This window comes from Micromys minutus (genome assembly GCF_963924665.1).
Source record: "Micromys minutus genome assembly, chromosome: 31".
Classification (NCBI taxonomy): domain Eukaryota; kingdom Metazoa; phylum Chordata; class Mammalia; order Rodentia; family Muridae; genus Micromys; species Micromys minutus.
The window spans coordinates 23,606,552-23,626,128 of NC_137966.1; the positions used below are offsets into that span (position 1 = coordinate 23,606,552).

General features: G+C 50.3%; 1 protein-coding gene across 1 annotated transcript in view; it reads right to left on the bottom strand.

The window, feature by feature from the left end:
• Positions 1 to 19,577, bottom strand: part of LOC308440451 (uncharacterized protein) — a gene marked incomplete at its 5' end in the record, with an annotated part of 109,286 nt that overhangs the window by 29,670 nt on the left and 60,039 nt on the right. Inside the window, 11 exons of the mRNA XM_080942559.1 lie at positions 338 to 522; positions 997 to 1,302; positions 4,177 to 4,370; positions 6,607 to 6,824; positions 8,950 to 9,054; positions 9,418 to 9,555; positions 12,670 to 12,756; positions 12,833 to 12,995; positions 14,300 to 14,439; positions 14,825 to 15,013; positions 17,479 to 17,690. Of these exons, the coding sequence (XP_080798685.1) occupies positions 338 to 522; positions 997 to 1,302; positions 4,177 to 4,370; positions 6,607 to 6,824; positions 8,950 to 9,054; positions 9,418 to 9,555; positions 12,670 to 12,756; positions 12,833 to 12,995; positions 14,300 to 14,439; positions 14,825 to 15,013; positions 17,479 to 17,690 (1,937 nt within the window). The remainder of the gene's footprint in view (positions 1 to 337; positions 523 to 996; positions 1,303 to 4,176; positions 4,371 to 6,606; positions 6,825 to 8,949; positions 9,055 to 9,417; positions 9,556 to 12,669; positions 12,757 to 12,832; positions 12,996 to 14,299; positions 14,440 to 14,824; positions 15,014 to 17,478; positions 17,691 to 19,577) is intronic.

Sequence of the window (19,577 nt, forward strand, 5' to 3'; positions counted from 1 at the left end):
TTTTCTAGCTTAGGCTGGGGTGGGAGGACCCATCTAGGGCAGCGGCATTCCCTAGGCTTCACTCTAGACTGACTAAAGTGGAAGTGAGCTGGGCACCAGCGTTCATCTCTCTCTCTGCTTCTTGACTGCAGATACAGTGTGATGGGCTGCCTCATGCTCCTGCCTCCATGCCTTCTCTACCCCTCGACTGTGCCCTAAAACTGTAAGCCAAAGCAAACACTTGTGCTCCTCTTGTCTGGACTTGTACCCCAGCAGCAAGAAAAACAACCATTTCACTTGTTGACCCTGCAAGGTCCCTTGGTTATTGCCACATTGGCCCAGCCCTCTCCTCACCCACCTGGATATGCCCATGGCCATATATGGAGAAGGAGAGGTCCCCGTGCCTGTGGCTGGGCATGGTGGAACCTGAGGAATCATGGTTGCCATCAAGGTGGCAGATGGCACTCCACAGTGCGATTTGTGCTGAGCGGTTGGAAGACTCCTGGGCACCTGTCACTTGGATCCCAGCCTTGGAGGGGATTCCTACAGGTGAGACCCAAGAACAGGTGGCAGTGGATAGAAGCAAAGAGACCATCAAAGGACCTGTTCCATCCTGTGTGTCAGAGTGGAAGATTCCAAGTGTGTCACACACAACTTTCCCTGTCCCTCAGAAGTGGTGATTTCATTTGGTCCAACCATCCACAGCAATTCCTATCCATAGCCAGGGTCAGACCTTTGTGCCTGTGGACTGCCTGCTACCAAGTAAAATGCCCAAGTCTTCAAACAAGGCACTGGGGTTGGCAGTGTATTTATCTGTTGCAGAGACATCTTGGGCCTTTCCAGGCATTTAAGAAATGGCCTGAGGAACGTGGGCCTGAGGTCTGGTCTGTCTAACGGACACAGGTCACAGAAAGGCCACAGCCTTGAGCTCCAGGTGTGGAGCTCAGCTTTCACTCCTGCCCTTAGTTTTAGGATTTCAGAGTTTGGGAGAAACCACTCAGCTAAAATCCCTCCTACCTGCATCATGGAGAATGCTGAAGTTGGGAGTCAGTTTGCCTGAAAGCTGACTGTGCCCAGGATCCAAGGTGCAGGTCCCGTTCAAGGACAGGCTGGTCAAGTCACCATGGATGCTGGCCTGGCCCCTGAGGGCTCCGGTGTAGGTCTGCCACTGCCCTCTCAGCTGGAGCTCTCCTGGCAAGTGCTGGCTACAGTTCTGGGTGAGGATGCAGGCCATGGTGTGCAAGCTGCTGTTTGCTGTCTCCTCGTGCTTGTCCTGCAGGAGGAAGCTCAGCATGGCCGAGTTAGCGGCCACCTTAAGAGAACCTGGAGAGGAGGGAAGGGTGGAACAGGTCACTGGTGGGAAGCTGCTGGATCTCTGGTGCTGTGGTGTCCACACTGTGGCATGGACTGAGGTATCCCAGCTCCTCTGAGCTACACGAGCTAGTTTAATGGCCACCAGCCTAGTGAGGATGTCTGCTGACTCCTGGGCTCCATTCCTACCACAGGCCCTCTATGCTGGGCCAATGGATAGTCAGCCGCGTGGCACCAAGGAAGCTCTGAAGGACCCATCTGGAGTTGCAGGACTAACTAGGAAAGTGGCTCTGAGGGCTCATCCCATGTTTCCAGCTTGGCTCTATCTCAGGGTCCACACATCTCCTGATATGACTTCCTCACAGAATGTCCCAGTGTCTGCTCACAAACCCACAGTGCTCCGAGGGAGTCCACATTGCAATGCTGTGGCGGTTCATCTCAACTGTCTAGTTGACAGGGTCTAGAATCACTTAGGGGACACCTTGGACCATGTTTGTGAGGACTCTCCAGGCTGGGTAAACTGGCATGGGAAGACTAGGCACCCTAAGTGTTGGGCCCTAAACTAAACACCTAGCACCATCTCTTGGGCCCTAAACTAAACACCAAGGAGGTTCCTGACTGTGGATGCAGTGTGACCATCTGTCTCACGTACCCACTGCCACACATCCCCAGCCCACCATGATGCTGTGACCTCAAACCATTACCCAAAGGTCAAAAGGAAATTCAGAAGAGACCAGAAAGACTTTTCAGTAAATTATGTTGGAATACTTCAATATTTTTATAGAATTGTCCTTGCTATTACTACATTAAATAAAAGCAGGCTGGGGGCATGGCTCGTTTTGCTAGGATGCCTGCCTTGTGTATGTGAAGTCATGGCTTCCCTTCCTGAAATTATATAAACTGGGTGTGTAGGCACATCCCAGCAACCCGCCCCCTAACACCAATGTACGGCACGGCACACCTGGGTCTGAGGACCGTGTAGAAAAGGATCTGTGGTCACAAGGAACAAAGGCTGTGTTCCTTGTTGTGAAACTCTGACCTTTGAGTCTTTGATCATCAAAACACACCAAGTCAAACACGAAGTCCTACAGGCAAGTGCAGACAGCCCTGGGACAAAATGCTATCTCAAATAAATGTTAGAATCTTGCAAGGATGGGGTGGGAAGAACCCCAGCTAACTGTCTTCACCCTTGTTTGAGTGTGTGTCTGCAGCTATGTGCAGAAGAGAAACTTGCTAAGCTTGACTTCCTCAGAGATGTCATGGAGATTCTGAAACTGGATTCTAGAGCTGAACCTAAATGCCAATCTGTGCCAGATCAGGACCATTCAAGAAGGGAATCAGAAAGGGGAAGGGGGAGGGGGCTGGAGAAAGGCCACTGTTCAGAGGACCCCGGCTTCTGGTCTCTGCAGACACTGCATACACATAGTGCTGACATGCATGCCAGCAAAACACCCATGCATACAAAATAAAAATAAATCTTTAAATTAAAAGACTTCAAAAAGAAGAAGAAGAAGAAATGAAGGAAGAAAAGAAAAAGATAAAGGGCCAGAACAAAGCTTTTGGTTTAGCTTGTTTCTGAGACAGGTGGCATTATGTAGCCTAGGCTAGCCTTGGTCAAGATCATGTTGCCTCAGGCTTCCGAGCACTAAATGATTGGGTGTGGCCAGAACAAGCCTAGTGCTGCTGGATTTTTGCTTTGGCTTGCACGCACTTCTTCTCCCTTGCCCCAAGGCTCATGAGCCAGAAGCTTGGTCCCAGTGCGATATGGGGGACACTTGAAGTGGGTAGGGCAAGGGTAGTGGGTAGACAGGGCACTGGGTTGGCAAAAACACTGGCCACACAAATATGAAGACCTGAGTTCAAAACCTCAGCGCCCACAGAAGAAGACTTAATCCAAGTGATTCGAATACTAGGGGGACTGAAGGCATGCATTTTTATTAGTTTATTTAAAACTAAAACAAAAATTTCCATATTAAGCTGGGGAGTGATAGCACACACCTTTAATCTCAGCACTTGGAAGACAGAGGCAGGTGGATCTCTGAGTTTGAGGCTAGCCTGCTGTACAGAGTGAGGACAGCCTGGGCTACACAGAGAAACCCTATCTCTAAAAAACCAAAACAAAAATAAAATAAGGTTGGGGTGGGTACATGTCACAGCACAGATGTAGGGATCAGAGGACAATTTGCAGGAGTCAGGTCTTGCGTCCCATTGTGTGACCCTCCGTTGGGCTGGGCCACAAACACGGCTTGACTGGCTGGGCCATCTCTCTGGCCCTGGTAAGTAGTCCTCATCCCTTCCAAACAGTACCCTGAGAAGCTCTGTGCCCTGGTGCCCTCCTTTAGAGGTAGACAGTGTATTCATTTGGATATTAGAGGCTTTAACAAGCTCTGCTCTGCATAAAGAAGCCTCTGCAGTTCTGTTAGGAGTCAATCTACCCTGGGCGCTGGGATGGCTGTTCTAGGTTGTCAGTCGACTACACCTTGAGTTAACTAAAAACCCCAAGGGGCTAGGCACAGCTGTGAGGTATTTTCTCAATGAAGTCATGTGAGGTAGGAAGACCACCTTTGATCTGGGCCACACAGCCTGCTGCCCATCTAGACTGGGACATGGAAGAAAGAGGAGCTTGCTCTTCGCCTGATTGTCCCCACTCTAGGTGGCAAGTCCATCTGTCACTGACACTAGAGTTTACTTAGGATTCTGTCACACACTGAAGACCAGCAGAGACATCCAGTCCCGTGGAACAACAACTGTATTTTTGGACCTTCTGTTGGTAGACAGCCATTGTTGGACTAGCTGGACCACAGTCTGTAAGCCAGTGTGAAACTGTCCTTTCTATAGGTTCTGTTCCCGAGAGAACCCCAGCTGATAGTGTTGCTTAACTCTCACCTTCTCTGAACGTCGGCTTCTGCTTTAGCACACCCCTGAGGCTCAGGGCCTGAGGTACGTTTGTCCATCCAGCTACTGAGTGCTGGACAAGGGTCCACAGCCTCAGGACCCGGCCTCCTTGTCTCTCCTCAGATGTCTTGAGGAGCAGCTGAGCTGAGTCCTGGTCCAGCATCATCCTGGAAACCAGCTGTACCCTAGAAGGAAAGTAATGGGGGCCTGTCACAGTCTCCTGCAGGCTCACATGTCTGAGCATGTGGTCGCCAGCAGGCGGCGCTGTTTAGGAAGGGCTGTGGAACCCTTGGAAGGTGGAACCTTGGTGAAGAAAGTGGGTCATTTAGGGGTGGTGGGCCTTAAAGTTTATGGCCTTACCCCACTTTCTGTCTGCTCTCTGGGGCTCATCCATCCAGGTGTAAGTGAGCAGCTTCACACTCTCGCCTTACCTTTGGGCTGCTCCAAAGGTGATTCACTATACCCTCAAGTAGTGAGCCAGTGTAAACCCAAATAACCACCCCCTAAGCTGCTTCTCCCAACTGTTGTTCCAGGAGTAGGAAAAGTAAGAAACGCAGAGAAGGTGAATGGACAGCCTCTGGGCTGAACCCCAAGAAGGCCCTGTTCCTGGAAGCCCCCATGAAAAATCATTACAGGATTGCTCTACCTGGGCTCCACATACAAGGAGAAGAGAAGTGGGGCACCCACATCACAGGCTTTGGAGTCAGGCAAGCCTGGATCTTAAAAAAGGGGGCACCACTTTAACTGTGTGGCCTCTGATGAGATATAACCTCTCCGACCTTCTTTCTCTCCTGTCCAGTGAAGAATCAGACAGAAATACGAACCCTCGTGGGACCCGTCTCCACACACTCCTTTGCAAGAGACAAACACGCAGGCTTGGGATGTGGGTTTTGATCGACAGAGTGGGCGATAGGGTGCATCTGGCGGAAGGTGGGTTGGACCTGACTGTGCAGAGTTTGCAGTCGAACAGTCCCTTTGCTCTACCGTGTCAGGGCTGTCTGATCAGACTCCTCACAGGTGCCCCGTGAGACAAACCATGTCATAGTTCCCTGGCATCCTGGTGAGGAAACTGAGGCAGCAATAGGCCTGGAACTCATTCATGTTTCTGCTGTGTTCAGAGCGCCCGCTCTGTGGGGTGGATTACAGCCAAGTGAACTTGGGACTATTATGGGCTGGATCCTGGCCCCTCACCAGCTTCTGATGTATGCCTTTGCATATGGACGGAGTGAGCTACGTTCTCCCCAGGGTGCAGGTACACAGCTCTGTGGACTGTGTGCTTCTTTACGGCGTGTGCGCCAGCACAAATACCATCATTGCTTGGTTTCTCTCTGGTGCCTGAAAGCTCAGAGCCAGCCTCCAGTGTGACACTAGGAAGCACACAAAGTCCTTTGGCACGCGTGTTCCTACCGCATCGCCGTGAGTGCAGATCACCCGTGTGCAGCTCCTCTTCCTTCGCCCCTCATGTTTTATTTATTAACCTCGAACAAGACTGCTGGGCTACAGGTTTCCTGCCATTGCGTTTACAGTCACGTCTCACTGATACATAACGCTTCCCTGCATTTCTCAGTAGCCTCCGCTGCCCTGTCCTCAGCCTGACTCTGTCACTGTAAGGCCTCGAAGCTTGAGAACTCACCATTCGCCCTCCACTGAGCTCCCACCAGCTCCTGACCTAGAACAGGTTTTTGTCAAAGTGACAGATGACAGATGTGTGTGCTCATGTCTCAAATCAGCACGGTTACTACACCTTAAATCACAGCATTTGGGAGGCAGAAGTAGACGGACCGAAGTGAGTTTGAGGGTAGCCTGGTCTACACAGTGAGTTCCAGAACAGCCAGGGATATACAGTGAGACCCTGTTTCAAATTAATAATAATATCAATAACAACAACAATAATCTGCCTTTATAGATGCGGATAAGGATGTATAAGCAAATGGCTGAGCAGCTGGTGGATGGGAATCCTGGGAGCCAGAAGGATAACGATCCTGTGTCTGCCCCAGCCCCAGCCCCAGCCCCAGCCCCAGCCCCAGCCCCAGCCCCAGCCCCAGGTTTTCAACAGCATGACATCCTGATGGTTTTAGCTAATGGTCAGAGAGGAGAGAGACAGGAACCAGGCAGTCTCTGTGACTATGTGGTAACTTGTTTTGTTCTTTGGGGAAAGAGGTCATTTGAGATAGGTTCTTTGTGGTCCTGCCTGGATGCAAATCCACAATCCTCCTGCCTCAGTTTCCTGGCACATGAGTGAATGTGTGAGAAGATAACCCTGTCCTCTCAATGCCTTGCCATCAAGGATATTATAGCAGGGCCGATCAGGTGGTCTCAAGGATACTGGGGCCTGCAGGATGGCTTCACCTAGGCAGGACACTAGCCTTGGTCTCTGGAGGTCCTTTTGAAGGTTTTTTCAAGGCTTGTGGGGACAGTTACCTTGCTGGGGTGACCTTGGAGGACAGCTGTAGCTGAAGGGCTCTGGGGCTTCTGAAGACAGCCTGGTGGAGGGAGAGCCTCATGTCCCAGCCCCTGTGGCTCTTTCTAATTTGCTTGTTCGTGTCTACCTCTAGCAGAAGCATCTCGTGACCAGACACATGCACAGACAGCAACATGTCCTCTTTGTGTTCCTCGTGGTGTCTTGTGGCAGCCCGCACCTGCAGAGAGGTGGGGGGAACAGGAAGCTGGAAGGATGAAGGGTCACTGGAGGCTGAGGTGAAGATGACCTCACTCTGAGAGCCACTCCAGCCCAGGTCAATGTCCCCAAGCTCAGCTCCTGACAGGATTCAAGTCCTTGCTGATCCTCGACTGCACATTCTGGTATCCTGGCACTCAGGAGACTGAGGGAGGAGGATCGTGAGTTCAAAGAGCCCTGGGCTATAAAGGGAGACCTGGACTCAAAAAAGTGAAGAGGAAGCAGGACCTGAGCTCCCATGTGTAGCTGTGGCCAAGAGCTTCCAGAACACACCTCAGTCTCTTCCAACCGCTCCCTACTCCCCAGGGGTCCCGCAGGCTGTATAGTCCCAGCCTGTCTGCATGGCACCACATGGGTAAAACTTGGTTCTTAAGCTCAGCACCCAGCTGAGGCAGAACAGGTGAAGTGCTGAGCCCAAGGCCATGAAGGTGTTGGGCAGCAGTACTGGGAGCCACATTTGAGTTTATATTTTATTTTATCCCCCCCCATCTCCATCTCCCTCCCCCTCCCCCTTCCCTTCTCCCGTCCCCTCCCTCTCCCTCTCTCTGAGGCAGGGTTCTCAGTATAGTCCTGGCTGGCTGTCCTGGAGATCCGTCTGCCTGTGTCTCCTGAGTGCTGGGATTAAAGTGATGTACCACCACCAACTGGCTTAAATTTATACTTTAAATTTGTGCAGTTTCTGCATCTAGAAATCTTTGTGGATCCCTTTGTTGTAATTTAGAGTGAAATTTGACAGTGTTTCTACCCCACACTGGGCCAAATACTCCTATGTCCAAAAAGTCCTTTCCAAAGCCCTCTGGCCTCCCTAGACACAAACACAGGACAAGGTTGGGAGGAAAATTAAATTCTCATCATCACTAAGGGAAAGACACAAGCCTTCATCCCTGGAGTTTAAGAATGCTTGGTCCAGGTGGTGATGGAAGGCACCCTGCTCTCTGGCCCTGATCCTGCTGGGGCTGCTCCTAGAAGCTCAGGAACACAGAGCTGGTAGTTGGCGGCCTGTGAGAAGTTGGCTGAAGCCAAAAAAGGACGAGGTCAGCAGAGCAGGAGGAAAGAATGCCAAGGGCCAAATGCACCCTGAGTGAGTGCATTTGAGGAATGAACCATGGATTTTCCTTTGCAGAGGCCAACACCACAGCTCTAAGACCTCCCTCCATCTGCTCCCCCTCCCACCTTCCTGAGAGCTAGTGCTGAGGAGAGACCTGGCAGGCAGTTCAAAGTCATCTCCAGAGCAATGCCCATACCTGTAAGCTGGGCAGGAAGGCAAGGCCCTCGGGAGGTTGGAGTTGCAAAGAAAATTCGAGGTGGGAGCTTGATTTGTTCAGTTGGACCAAGACCTATTGGGGTATGGGAGGGAGGAGAGGGATGAGCTTCTATCATCCTCAGTAAGGGGGTGGAGAGCTGGTGTTGGGGTAACCTTAGCTCCCCAGCTGTTGCAGCTGCCTCCTGTTGGACCCTGACCATCAGCCCCCAGACTGTCACTGTTCTGCTAGGTGAGTGTTACCAACCCCATTTCCCAGCTGGCAAAACTGAGGCTCAGAGGCGTTAAGTGATTTACCTAAGATCACACAACTCGTGAACATAGGACTAGGAACTGAACTTGAATGAGGAGTAAGCTGGGCACCCACTGGCTTCAGAGCTTCTTGGAGATGGAGACAGTCTAAATCACCCAAGTCATCTATCACCCAGCAGAGGTTGGAATGAGGTAGACACACGGTGTGCTCATGGGAATGAATGAATGCAGAAATACATCCACAGTGGCTATTCTAGGGCATTCATGGTTTTCCTCCAAGACACAAAGCTAAACTACATTTCCCAGCCTTCCTTACAGCCAGGTGGGATTTCCTATGAGTTCTAACCAAGGCTACTCTGGGGTTGTGTGGGTGGGTGTGTGGACCAGAGTTGCTCTGGGCTGTAGTGTGGGTGTGTGGACCAGGGTTGTTCTGCGCTGTAGTCTGGGTGTGTGGGAAATTACAGGCTCCATGTTTATGCTGTGCTGGGAATGGATCCTGGGGCTTTAATGCTACTACCTGAGCCACAGCCCTAAGACTCTTTCCCTTCACAAGGGACAAAGTCCCTCCTCTGACCTGGGATGTGGCATTGTGGTTGACAGCAGCTTGTGCACCTGCAGTGAAGTCAAATGTTCCTTGTCGACGCTGTGTGAGGTCAAAGCCACCATTCAAGTGGAGGGTCTGGGGAAACAGCCAGGAGGAATCACCCCCTTTGTACCTGAAGGTGACCCCGCTCAGCTACCCCAGCATATGAGCTGAGCTCTATCCCGGAGTCCACACTGTGGAAGGAGAAAGCTGACACCTTCAAGTTGTTCTCTGACCTCTACACATGCACAGGGGTCACAAGCGTATTCATGATTAAACTGAAGTGTTTAATGTTTAAGAGGAAAACACAGTCAGACTAAACAGCCTCAGGCTGCAGTTAATGATGACCTTGTAACACCGATCTTCCTGCCTCACCCCCCCAGTGTGCACCCCCATAACATACTCTCAGGCTCCCTTGGCAGACACTAGCTAACGTTTGCCTAGCCTGGGGACACTTACCTGGTTGGAATGGGTGGCATCTAGAGTCACGCTGCGCAGGGTCCCTCCATCCTGAGAGCTGCCCTGGTATAAACCCTTCAGATGAAGAACGACTTCCTGGTTGACTTTTACCGTAGCGTTGAGCTCACTGTTCTTAGCCTGAGGTGTGCAAAGAACCAGAGGTGTGCAAAGAGAGGTCACCATCAAGTGACATGCAACAGAAGCCGTGGCAGATTCTAGACATCAAAAGCATGTGGCCCAGAGATGGCTGTCCAAAGTGTAGCCTGGTCTCCAGCATTCATGGAGGAGGAAGTGAAGCCAGGTGCATGCTGGGCCTTCCAGCAGGAGAGAACCAGTGCCCTCAGCCAAGCAGCACAGATGCCCTTGAGAAGCAGCAGAACGGGGCAAGAAGGGCTTCTTCCCAGAGCATCTCTGCAAGAACTCAGTGGTGCTGGACCACGGTTTAATCCAGGGAGATTCCTTTGCAGTTCTGAGCTCAGGGACTGAAAGACACCTGTTTTAAGTTGCCACATTTGGGGCAATATGCAACCCAACAAGAGGAAACACAAAATCAGTTATTCACTGGACAGCTGGAAGACAGCTGCCACCATTGCTGGTTGGTTTTCTGTCTGTGCTAATGGAGAACCCTGAGGGTTGACGCTATGGTACAAGCAAACATGGGTTCTTGGACTCGGGGCAAGAAAGCAGCTAGGGAGGAAAATGTCTGTGACAAAGCCTTCTGTTCATTGTGCCCAGGCAATGGCTCTGCCAGAGTCGCCTCCTGGCCAAGGCACAGCTCTGGGCAGAGAAGAGATCATAATGACCGTAAATGAAGACCTCTCCAGCCCCTGCTCCTGGCCAGATGTTCTCAGCTGGGATTTGAGACCAAGCAGGGGCCAGACCTTCTGATTTTCCTTTTCTTATAAACAGCAGGAAGCCAGGATTTGTCTAAATTCTTCTAGTTCTCAGAGAAGGCCATAAAAGCACACGTGTGGCTGTGTTTGACCCTGGGGCGTCACTCAGCAATCTCTGGCTGCGGAAGCCATAAAAGCCACTGGAGCCACTTATGCAGGTGTCTGGCTTGGCTTTCTGTCCTCTTTCCCCTTGGACATGCCTAGGACATTACTGGCCAGCGTGTGGAGGACGTCCTGTCAGCCCCTGGGATGATGGAAAAGGAAGCCCTGGGATGGAGTGCTCAGCTCCCACTGCCTGCTTGGCTTCATCTTCCTTCCCAGAGGAGAGAACCACTATTTTTTTTTTAAGGTTTTAAGGGTTTAATTTTTTTATTATTTTAATTTTTATATATGTGTGGGTATTTACACATTAGTACAAGTGTCCATGGAAGTCAGAGGTGTTGAATCCTTCTGGAGCGAGTCACAAGCTGTTGTTAGCCACCTGGTACTGGCACTGTGACCTTCTGCAAGAGTACATGTCCTTAACCACTGAGGCATTTCTCTAGGTCCCGGCTCATGCTTTTAAACTACCACTTTAGGTAACGATCACATTCTGAGTTCTTTCCCACATTTCCCACCCATATTACTTCTCCACGTCCCAACCGACATATCAGCCTCAGCATATCTAGTACAGAACATGACCTCTTTCATGTTGAACATATGTTAACCCATGTATCTCTTAGATAAGAACATTTCTTTTTTACAACTGTATTTAAAAAAATAGAGATACATGTACAGATTTTTAAAGGCATTTTGGCACAAAACTATATGAATATATTTTTGTCAGTACTTGATTTTTTTAAAAGGTTTGATAGCATGCATTGAAATCTTACTAGTTACAATGAGCATAAAGTACATGTAAAACAAAACATAACCTGGAAATAGTCAAAAAATTTTTGGTGTGTATAGATTAAACATAATGATTTTTAAATACCAAGAATTGCTTGCTACAAGGCTATATTATTATAGCCTTGAGTTATCAATGATTTAAGGTCTAGGTGTACCCCACTCTAAGAGGGTACTATACACTTATTGTGTGTGTGTGTGTGTTTTTTTTTTTCTAAGAAGGACTGAGGATTCCACCTTTTGGTCTTTCTTTTTTTTGAGCTTCATATGGTCTGTGAGTTGTTTCTTGGGTATTCAGATCTTTCTGGGGCTAGTAACCAATTATCAGTGACTGCATATTATGTCTGTTCTTTTGTGACTGGGTTATCTTACTCAGGAGAACCACTGTTTTATGCCTTGTGCACACAGTAGGTACACAATTGGAGATTGTGATGATCCCTTCCTGAGAGGGTCAGGAAAAGAGTCTAACGAGTCTAAGCATGTGTCCTGTGCTTAGGAGAGGTCACTGTGGAGAAACAGACACACTGCCCACTCCACAGGAAAGGGAGCTGGGGCCCAGGGACATGGGCAATGTGAGTCTAGGGTGTATGTGCCAAGACTTTGCAAATCAAAGGCCACAGGTTCTAGCCCACTGTCCAGTGCAGCCTGATTTGTTCTGGCTGGTCTGGAATTTGACTAGGTGAGCCACACACTCCCAGAGGTCCTCCTGACTCCACCGCCTGCTATTTGTATTTTTAATCACGTGTCTCTGTGTACAAGTGCAGGTGCCTGTGGAGGCTGGAAGAGGCCATCAGATGCCTCGAGCTGGAGTTAAGGGTGGTTGTGGGTGGTGCTGGGAATTGAACTGGGGTCCTCTGAATGAACACCAACTGCTGAGCCATTCCTCCAGTCCCATAACATTTTACTGAGATATAGTTGCACATACTCACTAACCAATTACTTCTAAACTTGCACACTGAAAAAAGAGCGTGAAGTCACTATGTCAGAGACCACGAAGTCACAGGCCTGAAAGACATACTGTTATCTCTGTAGACTAGCGAGCTGTAAATACGCAGACTGAATTACAACGACCCTTAAGCAATTATTACACATCACATCCCTTGAGACTGGAGACAACATGACCCCTGGGGAGCCCCTGGGAGCATTACAGCCAGCAGAGCAGCCAAGACTGGCAGGGTAATCATGCAAACATAAGTGAGCACGTCACAGAGATGCTCAGAGCTGGACTGAATAGGCAAGGCAGTAGACGGCCTGGATGAGGCAGCTTGGCAGCAGAACTGGGCTAGCCATCCCAAGGTAAGCGTCTGGAGCAGGACAGCAACAAACCATGCTAGCATCTTGTAAAGTTCCCTGTGGCTGCCAAGCAGACTGTGGCAGGGGACAGAGTGAGGATCCAGGCAGAGACACATCATGCTAGTCGGAGTCAGAGGTGACAAAACTGAGGCAGGACAATTGGCGTGGGAAAGTCACTTACATTTTGAGGATTCCAAGCCACCAGGCACCCCTCCAGGCTCCGGGGAATGGCCTTATGGTCGTAGGGGTGGGTTAAGCCTGTGCAGACCTGGAAAAGATACCCATGTGCAGAGGTGGAGTGGGTGCCCTGCTCCCAGAGGCCACCTTCCCGACAGCCCACTCACACAGAAGTGTCCAGCCTGGCAGCCCAGCACCACAGTGTGTAGCATCTCCTCCTGGCCATTCAGGATAGCCTTGATCTGCAAGGAGTGACGCTGGCTCTGTTTGTCCACCATAAAGGTCCCCTGTAAGAGGAGGCTCTTCGGGACCAGGAGGTGCCAGGGGTGCCTGTGTGTGAAGAAAGGACAGCATACAGACATTAAAGGCAGCTAGCAAGATCAGAAAATAGCTGTGTCCTCCACACAGACAGAGGTTGTCCTAACATCACAGAGAGTGTGACAGAGGGCACGAAGCAGCCCTGTCCTCTAAGAGCTGCCAATCAAAGTCTGACATGGGGCCAGGGAGATGATGCAGTGGTTAAAGCTCTTGCCACAGAAATACCAGGTGGATATGGTGACTCATTTCTGGTCCAGCTTTGGAAGGGGTAGGTGGAATCTGGATTTCACTGAGGGACTTTGCCTCATAGAACAAGGTGAAAACACTTGAGGATGATTCCTGGGGCCTCCACGTGCATGTGCTCCCACACACATGTGAACACACACCAACCACATGGAAAAAGACTAGGAAATAGAAAGCCTAACATAGTGGTACATGCCTGCAATCCTGGCATTTGAGAGGCAGAGATAGGAGGATCATGAATTCTAGGCCAACCTGGGCCAACCTGAGCTACACACTGTAACCTTGCCTTAGCAAACATACACGTACTGTCTGCCAACCAACACCATCTGTTGTCTTACTTCCCCCACAAGATCACCAGTTAGCACTAAACCCAGGACCATGTAGCTGAAATCCAGGACCTAATGTCCTATGCCTCAGTTTCCCCACTTTTACAATGGGGTCATTGTCCTTTCCAGCAGGGCTTGGTCAGTTGAGATAACCTGTGTGTACGTGCATACTGAGGACAGGAGTCCCCTTCTTTTCGGTCTCTGTCACTTTCCTTGAGCCTAGATCAGGGCTAGGCACACAGCACGTGGCCAGTCCACACTGACTGACACCGGATGAGATCCCTGCCAGTGCCTGGCTTTACAGCTCTTACATCACAGTTCTGACGGGGGGTGGGGGGGCACAGAGCGGCAGAACCTGGGTCTTGAACGCTCTGATTCTCCTGCCTCAAGAGGACGGGGTTACAGGTGTGTGCCAGCACACCTGGTTTAAGACGCTGGGGACTGAACGTAGAACCCAGTGCATACCAGCCAGACACCATCTGCTGAGCCAAACCTTCACCCCGAACAGCTTTCCACCAGCCATTCTACAGCAAAGCACTAAGATGCCTGTGAGCAGCTCAGCAGCTGCAGACTCCCACTCCCACTTCTGTGAGCCGCTGGGAGGAGCGTCAGGGCAGGTGGCTTGTCACCATGTGATCTTTTTGAGTTGTAGCAGGGTCCCTTTGGGACCTAGGGGATCATGTATACTTGAGAAATGGACATGTGAGGGCTCTCTAGGGGTGGTGGCCCAGGGGCAAGGGTACACACCTGAGGACCAATGTCCCCCGCTTCCGGTATAATGTCTCCCCTCGCTGCAGCTGCTCCAGCTCTCCCTCCAGCTGCAGGCCTCGAGGCTGGCCCAGGACACCAGTCCCCAGGATTGTCAGCAGTACATAGGTCTTCTGCGGCTGTGATAAAAGCAGAGCGAAGAAGAGGACCCATTGATGGGGGAAACTCACTGACCTTTACCACGGAGGGACAAGGGCTGCTTCCCACCGCCTGCCCCCTGAGCTTGACTGAGGGAATGGCTGCAACCCCTGGCCAGCCAAGGTCCTAGGAGCCAAGCACCAGACCTCTATCTCCAAGGCACCTCTCCCTCCCACCAGCGTCGGAAACTTCTATGTCACGGAAGCTGGGCTCCCCACTTCCCTGACCCCAGGGTCTGCACAAACATGCCTGGTGTCTAGACAGATACTGAGGCTCAAAGAGGCTCAAGGTCACAGGTCAAGTAGGGACTGAAGGGGGGACCCAAGTGAGGGGTCCAGAGTCTCCCAAGGGCCACCTAGTGCTCACTCTCTTTGTGTGCTTGTAGGCTGCTGTGAAATTCACTTCCTGCAGGAGACTCTTTAGCCAGCAGTGCAGGACCTTCCTGTTCTGGGTGTTCTCCATGTGGACCTCGCTCAGCAGAGCTGCACTCCAGGCTGACTGCAGCTCACTCCTGCTGTGGAACAGGCCTGGCAGCGAGGTTGTCACCATGGAAGCCTGCAAGGAAGCCAGGTGAATGAGCAGAGCCTTTGAAGTATGTATTCCCTGCTGTTATTAGCCTCTATTCTCCTTTCTGCTTGATGACCTTTTTTTTCCCCTCCAAAACTCCTCCAGGTAAGACCGTTCCTGGAAGGCCACTGGGTGGAGGTGTGCTGCAGTAAATATTAAAAATGGGAAGGCTTGTCTCTTTATCAGCTCCGTGGTCTAGTACAGCCAGCACACAGACTCTGTCGCTCAGTTCGAGCTGTCCCCATGGTCTCACTCTGTCCTCATGACTCCCTTCCCTGGCGGTTTACTCCGCCTGCCCTACTGCCTCTGTCCTGGGGTGTTTCTTTACCCCAAATCCCACACAAACACAACTCTAAGGCCCGATAGCTTTTCATACAGGTTTATATATCAAACTCTCAATACACAAACTCTCTACACAATACAATTACATCAAATAGACAAAGATACAAACTGCCCTTCTATATGAGATATTAGATCTATAAAATCCTTAAAATGTTTTTAGCTACCTAGCATCAGTCAAGCCCACCGGGATCTAATTCAGCCTTCCCAATGTCCACCTTGGAGCTTCTTTTTCGGTCCTCCCCTGACCTCTGACCCTCTCTCCACCTCCCTTACCCTGCCCAATCACCAAGTCTCACCTATATTTTACTAATTAAAATGGGCAGGCAGCCCTTCTTGGAGAAGTGAAATTAACATCAAAATACAAGCTACAGGACAATCTATAGAGGTGGGTTACTCGATCCTTAGAGGACCCTAAAGAAAACGCCTTTCTATTGTCCTAACCCTGAGCCAGGCAGATACACCTTCCTCCCACCTCCACCCTCTCTGACTTAGGATGGGGCTATGATCTCGATGGGACAGCATTCTTAACAGACACCATCTCTGCAGTCCAAGGGGCACAATCTGGCAAGTAACCTCCACTTCCTGTGTCACCCTGTGGTCTCCAGAGCATAGGAAGAGCTGGGTGTCACTGTTGCTTGTATCAGAGTTGACCATGGCTCTCCTCAGCCCAAGCTTCACCTGGTGCCCACTACGCTAGGGCCATGTTTCCTGTCACATACTCTCTCAAGGCCAAATTGGGTATGGCCATTGCTGGCCTTCCAGCCAAATGCCAGAACCCTGTTATGGGGCAAGCTTTCTTCCACGTGTCCCTTTACCAGCTCCCCCTCTTGGCTTCTGGAACAAGCTGCTCAGCCGGAAACTACAGTGTAATTTATCTCCCACCCCTTACAACCCATGCACTGCCGGTCTGCCTCTCTGGAACCTCATCTAAGTTCTCCACCAGCTGGTGGCCCCTAGAAGCCCGTTACTGCCACCTTCTCGCACTCCTGCCCTGGTTGTGTGACACCCTCCTCACATCACCTGAGACCATCAGGAATAACTCACCGTAGCCATGCTAGCCAACGCTACCTACAAGGACTCTGCTGTCCCCAAGGATGAGCTAGGCTGGACTTCCCGTGGTCCTGCATTGCTCCGGAAGAGATGGGGCTTGGAGCAGGATCTCTGGAGCACAGCCTGGTGACAGTGCCTGTCCTTAGCCTGCCATGCTTCTGCTCACGGCATGGTCAGAGAACAGTCCTCAGAAGTCAGTTAACGCCAGCTGTACCCTCAAAGCATTTTGAGGACAGTCTGACCACCTTCAGAGTCTCTCCCCCGGGATGCTGTTGAACAAGTACACAGGGCTCTATTCTCTTCTTAGAGTCTTTTAGATTCTCTTGGTGACAGTTCTGATAACACTGGCTGAGTCCAGTCCCTGTGTCTGGGGAACGGTATCAGCCTCAGACCTCAGTTTTCCCCAGTGTGTAGGAAGTGTCAAGGGCAGGGAACACAGCTCCTGTGCTCACTGACAACAGGAGCAGCGATGGCAGGGACACATGGCTTGTGTAGGTTATAGGGACCCTTGTTTTACAAACACAAACACACAAGTCCATGTATATGCGCTGATAGGCACATATGCACACACACAGCACATACATGAAGATGCATAAACACCATCTTAGGGTCTCTATTGCTATGATAAAATACCATGACCGAAAGCAATTTGGGAAGCAAAAGGTTTGTTTTATCTTACAAGTCTTAGGGCACATGCCAGCACTGAGCGAAGTTGGGGCAGGAACTGGAGCAGGAGCAATGAAAGGATGTTGCTTACTGGCTTGCTCTCCATGGCTTGCTCAGCCTGCATTCTTACAGCACTCAGGACTGCCTGCCCAGGTTGGCATCACATACCATGGGCTGGAACCTCCACCACCAATCACTAATCACAAAATGCACTAGACTCACCTACTGCAAACTGATAGAGGCAATATCTCAATTAGGTTCCTGTCAAGCTGACAAAAATCAAGCCAGGACAAACATAGCAACAACCTGTGCACACACAGGCATATGCACAACTAGAGACATGCACACATGCAGGCATGCACATGAGATGGCAGAATACAACCTGCACTACTTACCTTAAGGTATGTGGTGGCTTCAGTGTATACCTGGACCTGGACTTCTTTATCATGGTCCTGGCTCCTGCAGGTCATGCTGACTACCAGATCCTTGAGGGTCCAGGCTTTGGCCAGCGTCAGCTCTGACACAGCCTGGAACATGGCCCAGTGTGGCCAGTAGAGCCTGTGAGCTGCAGATACTGTGAGCCATGGACTGTCCAAGTTCAAGGTTCCTGCAAGAGCGCAAAGAGAGGCTGCTGTGTGGGGCAGGAAAGGAGTGATCGGCAGGTCCTGACATCTCATGCACCCATGGAAAGCTGGGGATACTTGCGATGGGGCATGAGGAAACTTTATGGAATGAAAGAAATGAGAATTTTGACAGGAACCCGGACAATAGTGCATTCACACCAGTTGAAACTCACCCGGAGGCTCTTGAGAGATTAGTGTGTTCAATTCTAGCTAGTGAGACACAGGTTTACAATGCTTAGGTAAGGTACCCATGTCTGCCAGGCAAGTAAACATTATAGCAGGACACTGTCATCTACTGAGTTCATGTCTGAGAGCCAAAACTGCGTTTATGAAGCTATTATGGCCTGCAGAGATCAGATGATGGCCTTGGGTTGAGAAAGGGGTCAGGGCAACTTTTAGTTAAGATGGGGCCATCCTGGAGGCCGGCCCTTAAAATCAACATAACTAGTGTACTTATAGAAAGAAGGAAATATGGGTAACACATTAACACACACACACACACACACACACACAAACCCCCACACACAGTGACAACACAGAGATTATCATGAAACAACTACAAACCAAAAACTAGCCTCCTCCAGATCCTGGAAGAAGGGAGGAAGTGCTTGCAGGGTCTCAGGGGGAACAAGTCCCAATGACTCTTTGATTTTCAGGGCTTTCTGCTTTGTAAGCCACACTGTTAGTGACCATTGGTTATAGTGGCCATTGGAAACTCGTGCACCTGCCTGGAAGTGACTGGAGGGTGCGCTCCATCTGAACAAAGGAGTGTGTGAAAAGATTACAAAGGCACAAAACACAGGGGCTGTGACCCAGGCGAGTGATAGGAGTCCCTAACCTAATGGTAGAAGGGCCAAGACAAAGGCTCCATGAAGGATTGTTTGTTTTGTGTGTTCTTTGAGACAGCATTTCTCTGTGTAGCCCTGGCTGTCCTGAAACTCATTTTGTAGTCCAGGCTGTCCTGGAATGCACAGAGATCCACCTGCCTCAGCCTCCTGAGTGCTGGGATTAAAGGTGTCAGCCACCTCTGACAGGCTGCTTTTTTTTTTTTTTTTTTTTGAGATGAAGTCTCACATAGCCCAGTCTAACCTATTGAACTCAGAACCTCTGGAAGAGCAGTCAATGCTCTTAACCTCTGAGCCATCTCTCCATCCCATGAAGACATTTTAAGAAAATTGTTGGGAGCTGGAGCCCACACAATGACCTCCTCCCCCCATTTCCCCCTAAGTGAGAGCATGAACTTTTCCCAGGCCCCTGATATTTGCATAAGATTAGCTGCATTCTGGAGTTCCACAAATGACTGTGCCTGGGTGTTCCAAGAGCTAACTAAACCTTAACTGTGGATGTCCTAGCAAACAACTGATAAGATATCTTTGTCTGTGTGCACCACGCCTTCATTCCACATCTTTGTTTGTGCTAGCTTAAAACACGGACCCTGAGAAATATTAAACAGGCCTTAACAAGTCTCTGCTTGGTCTCGCTCCTCTTTTTTGCCTGTTTCTCTTTCAGGCTTGGTCCCCCTCTACCCCATGAATAACTGGGTCCTGAGGGACGGGACAAGTGGCGCCCAATGTGGGCCCAGGGTAAGGACCATTCACCAGACAGAGACCATATCACAGAGTCACGGGTCCTAAACAGAATTGCCGGTCGTGGCGCATAGTGAGGACCCTCTCACTGCTCATGAGAGAAAGTTTCTCTAGGTAAGTGTTTTCATCTCCGTCTATTCAGAAATGAGACAATCATTGTCCAAGGAAGCTCAGCTTATTTGTAGCCTCAAGACATCTTTCAGGGAAAGAGGAGTTAGATAGAGTTAAGAAAAAAATATTTGTCTAAGTTTTTTCAGTTTGTGTCAGAAGTTTGTCCATTGGTTG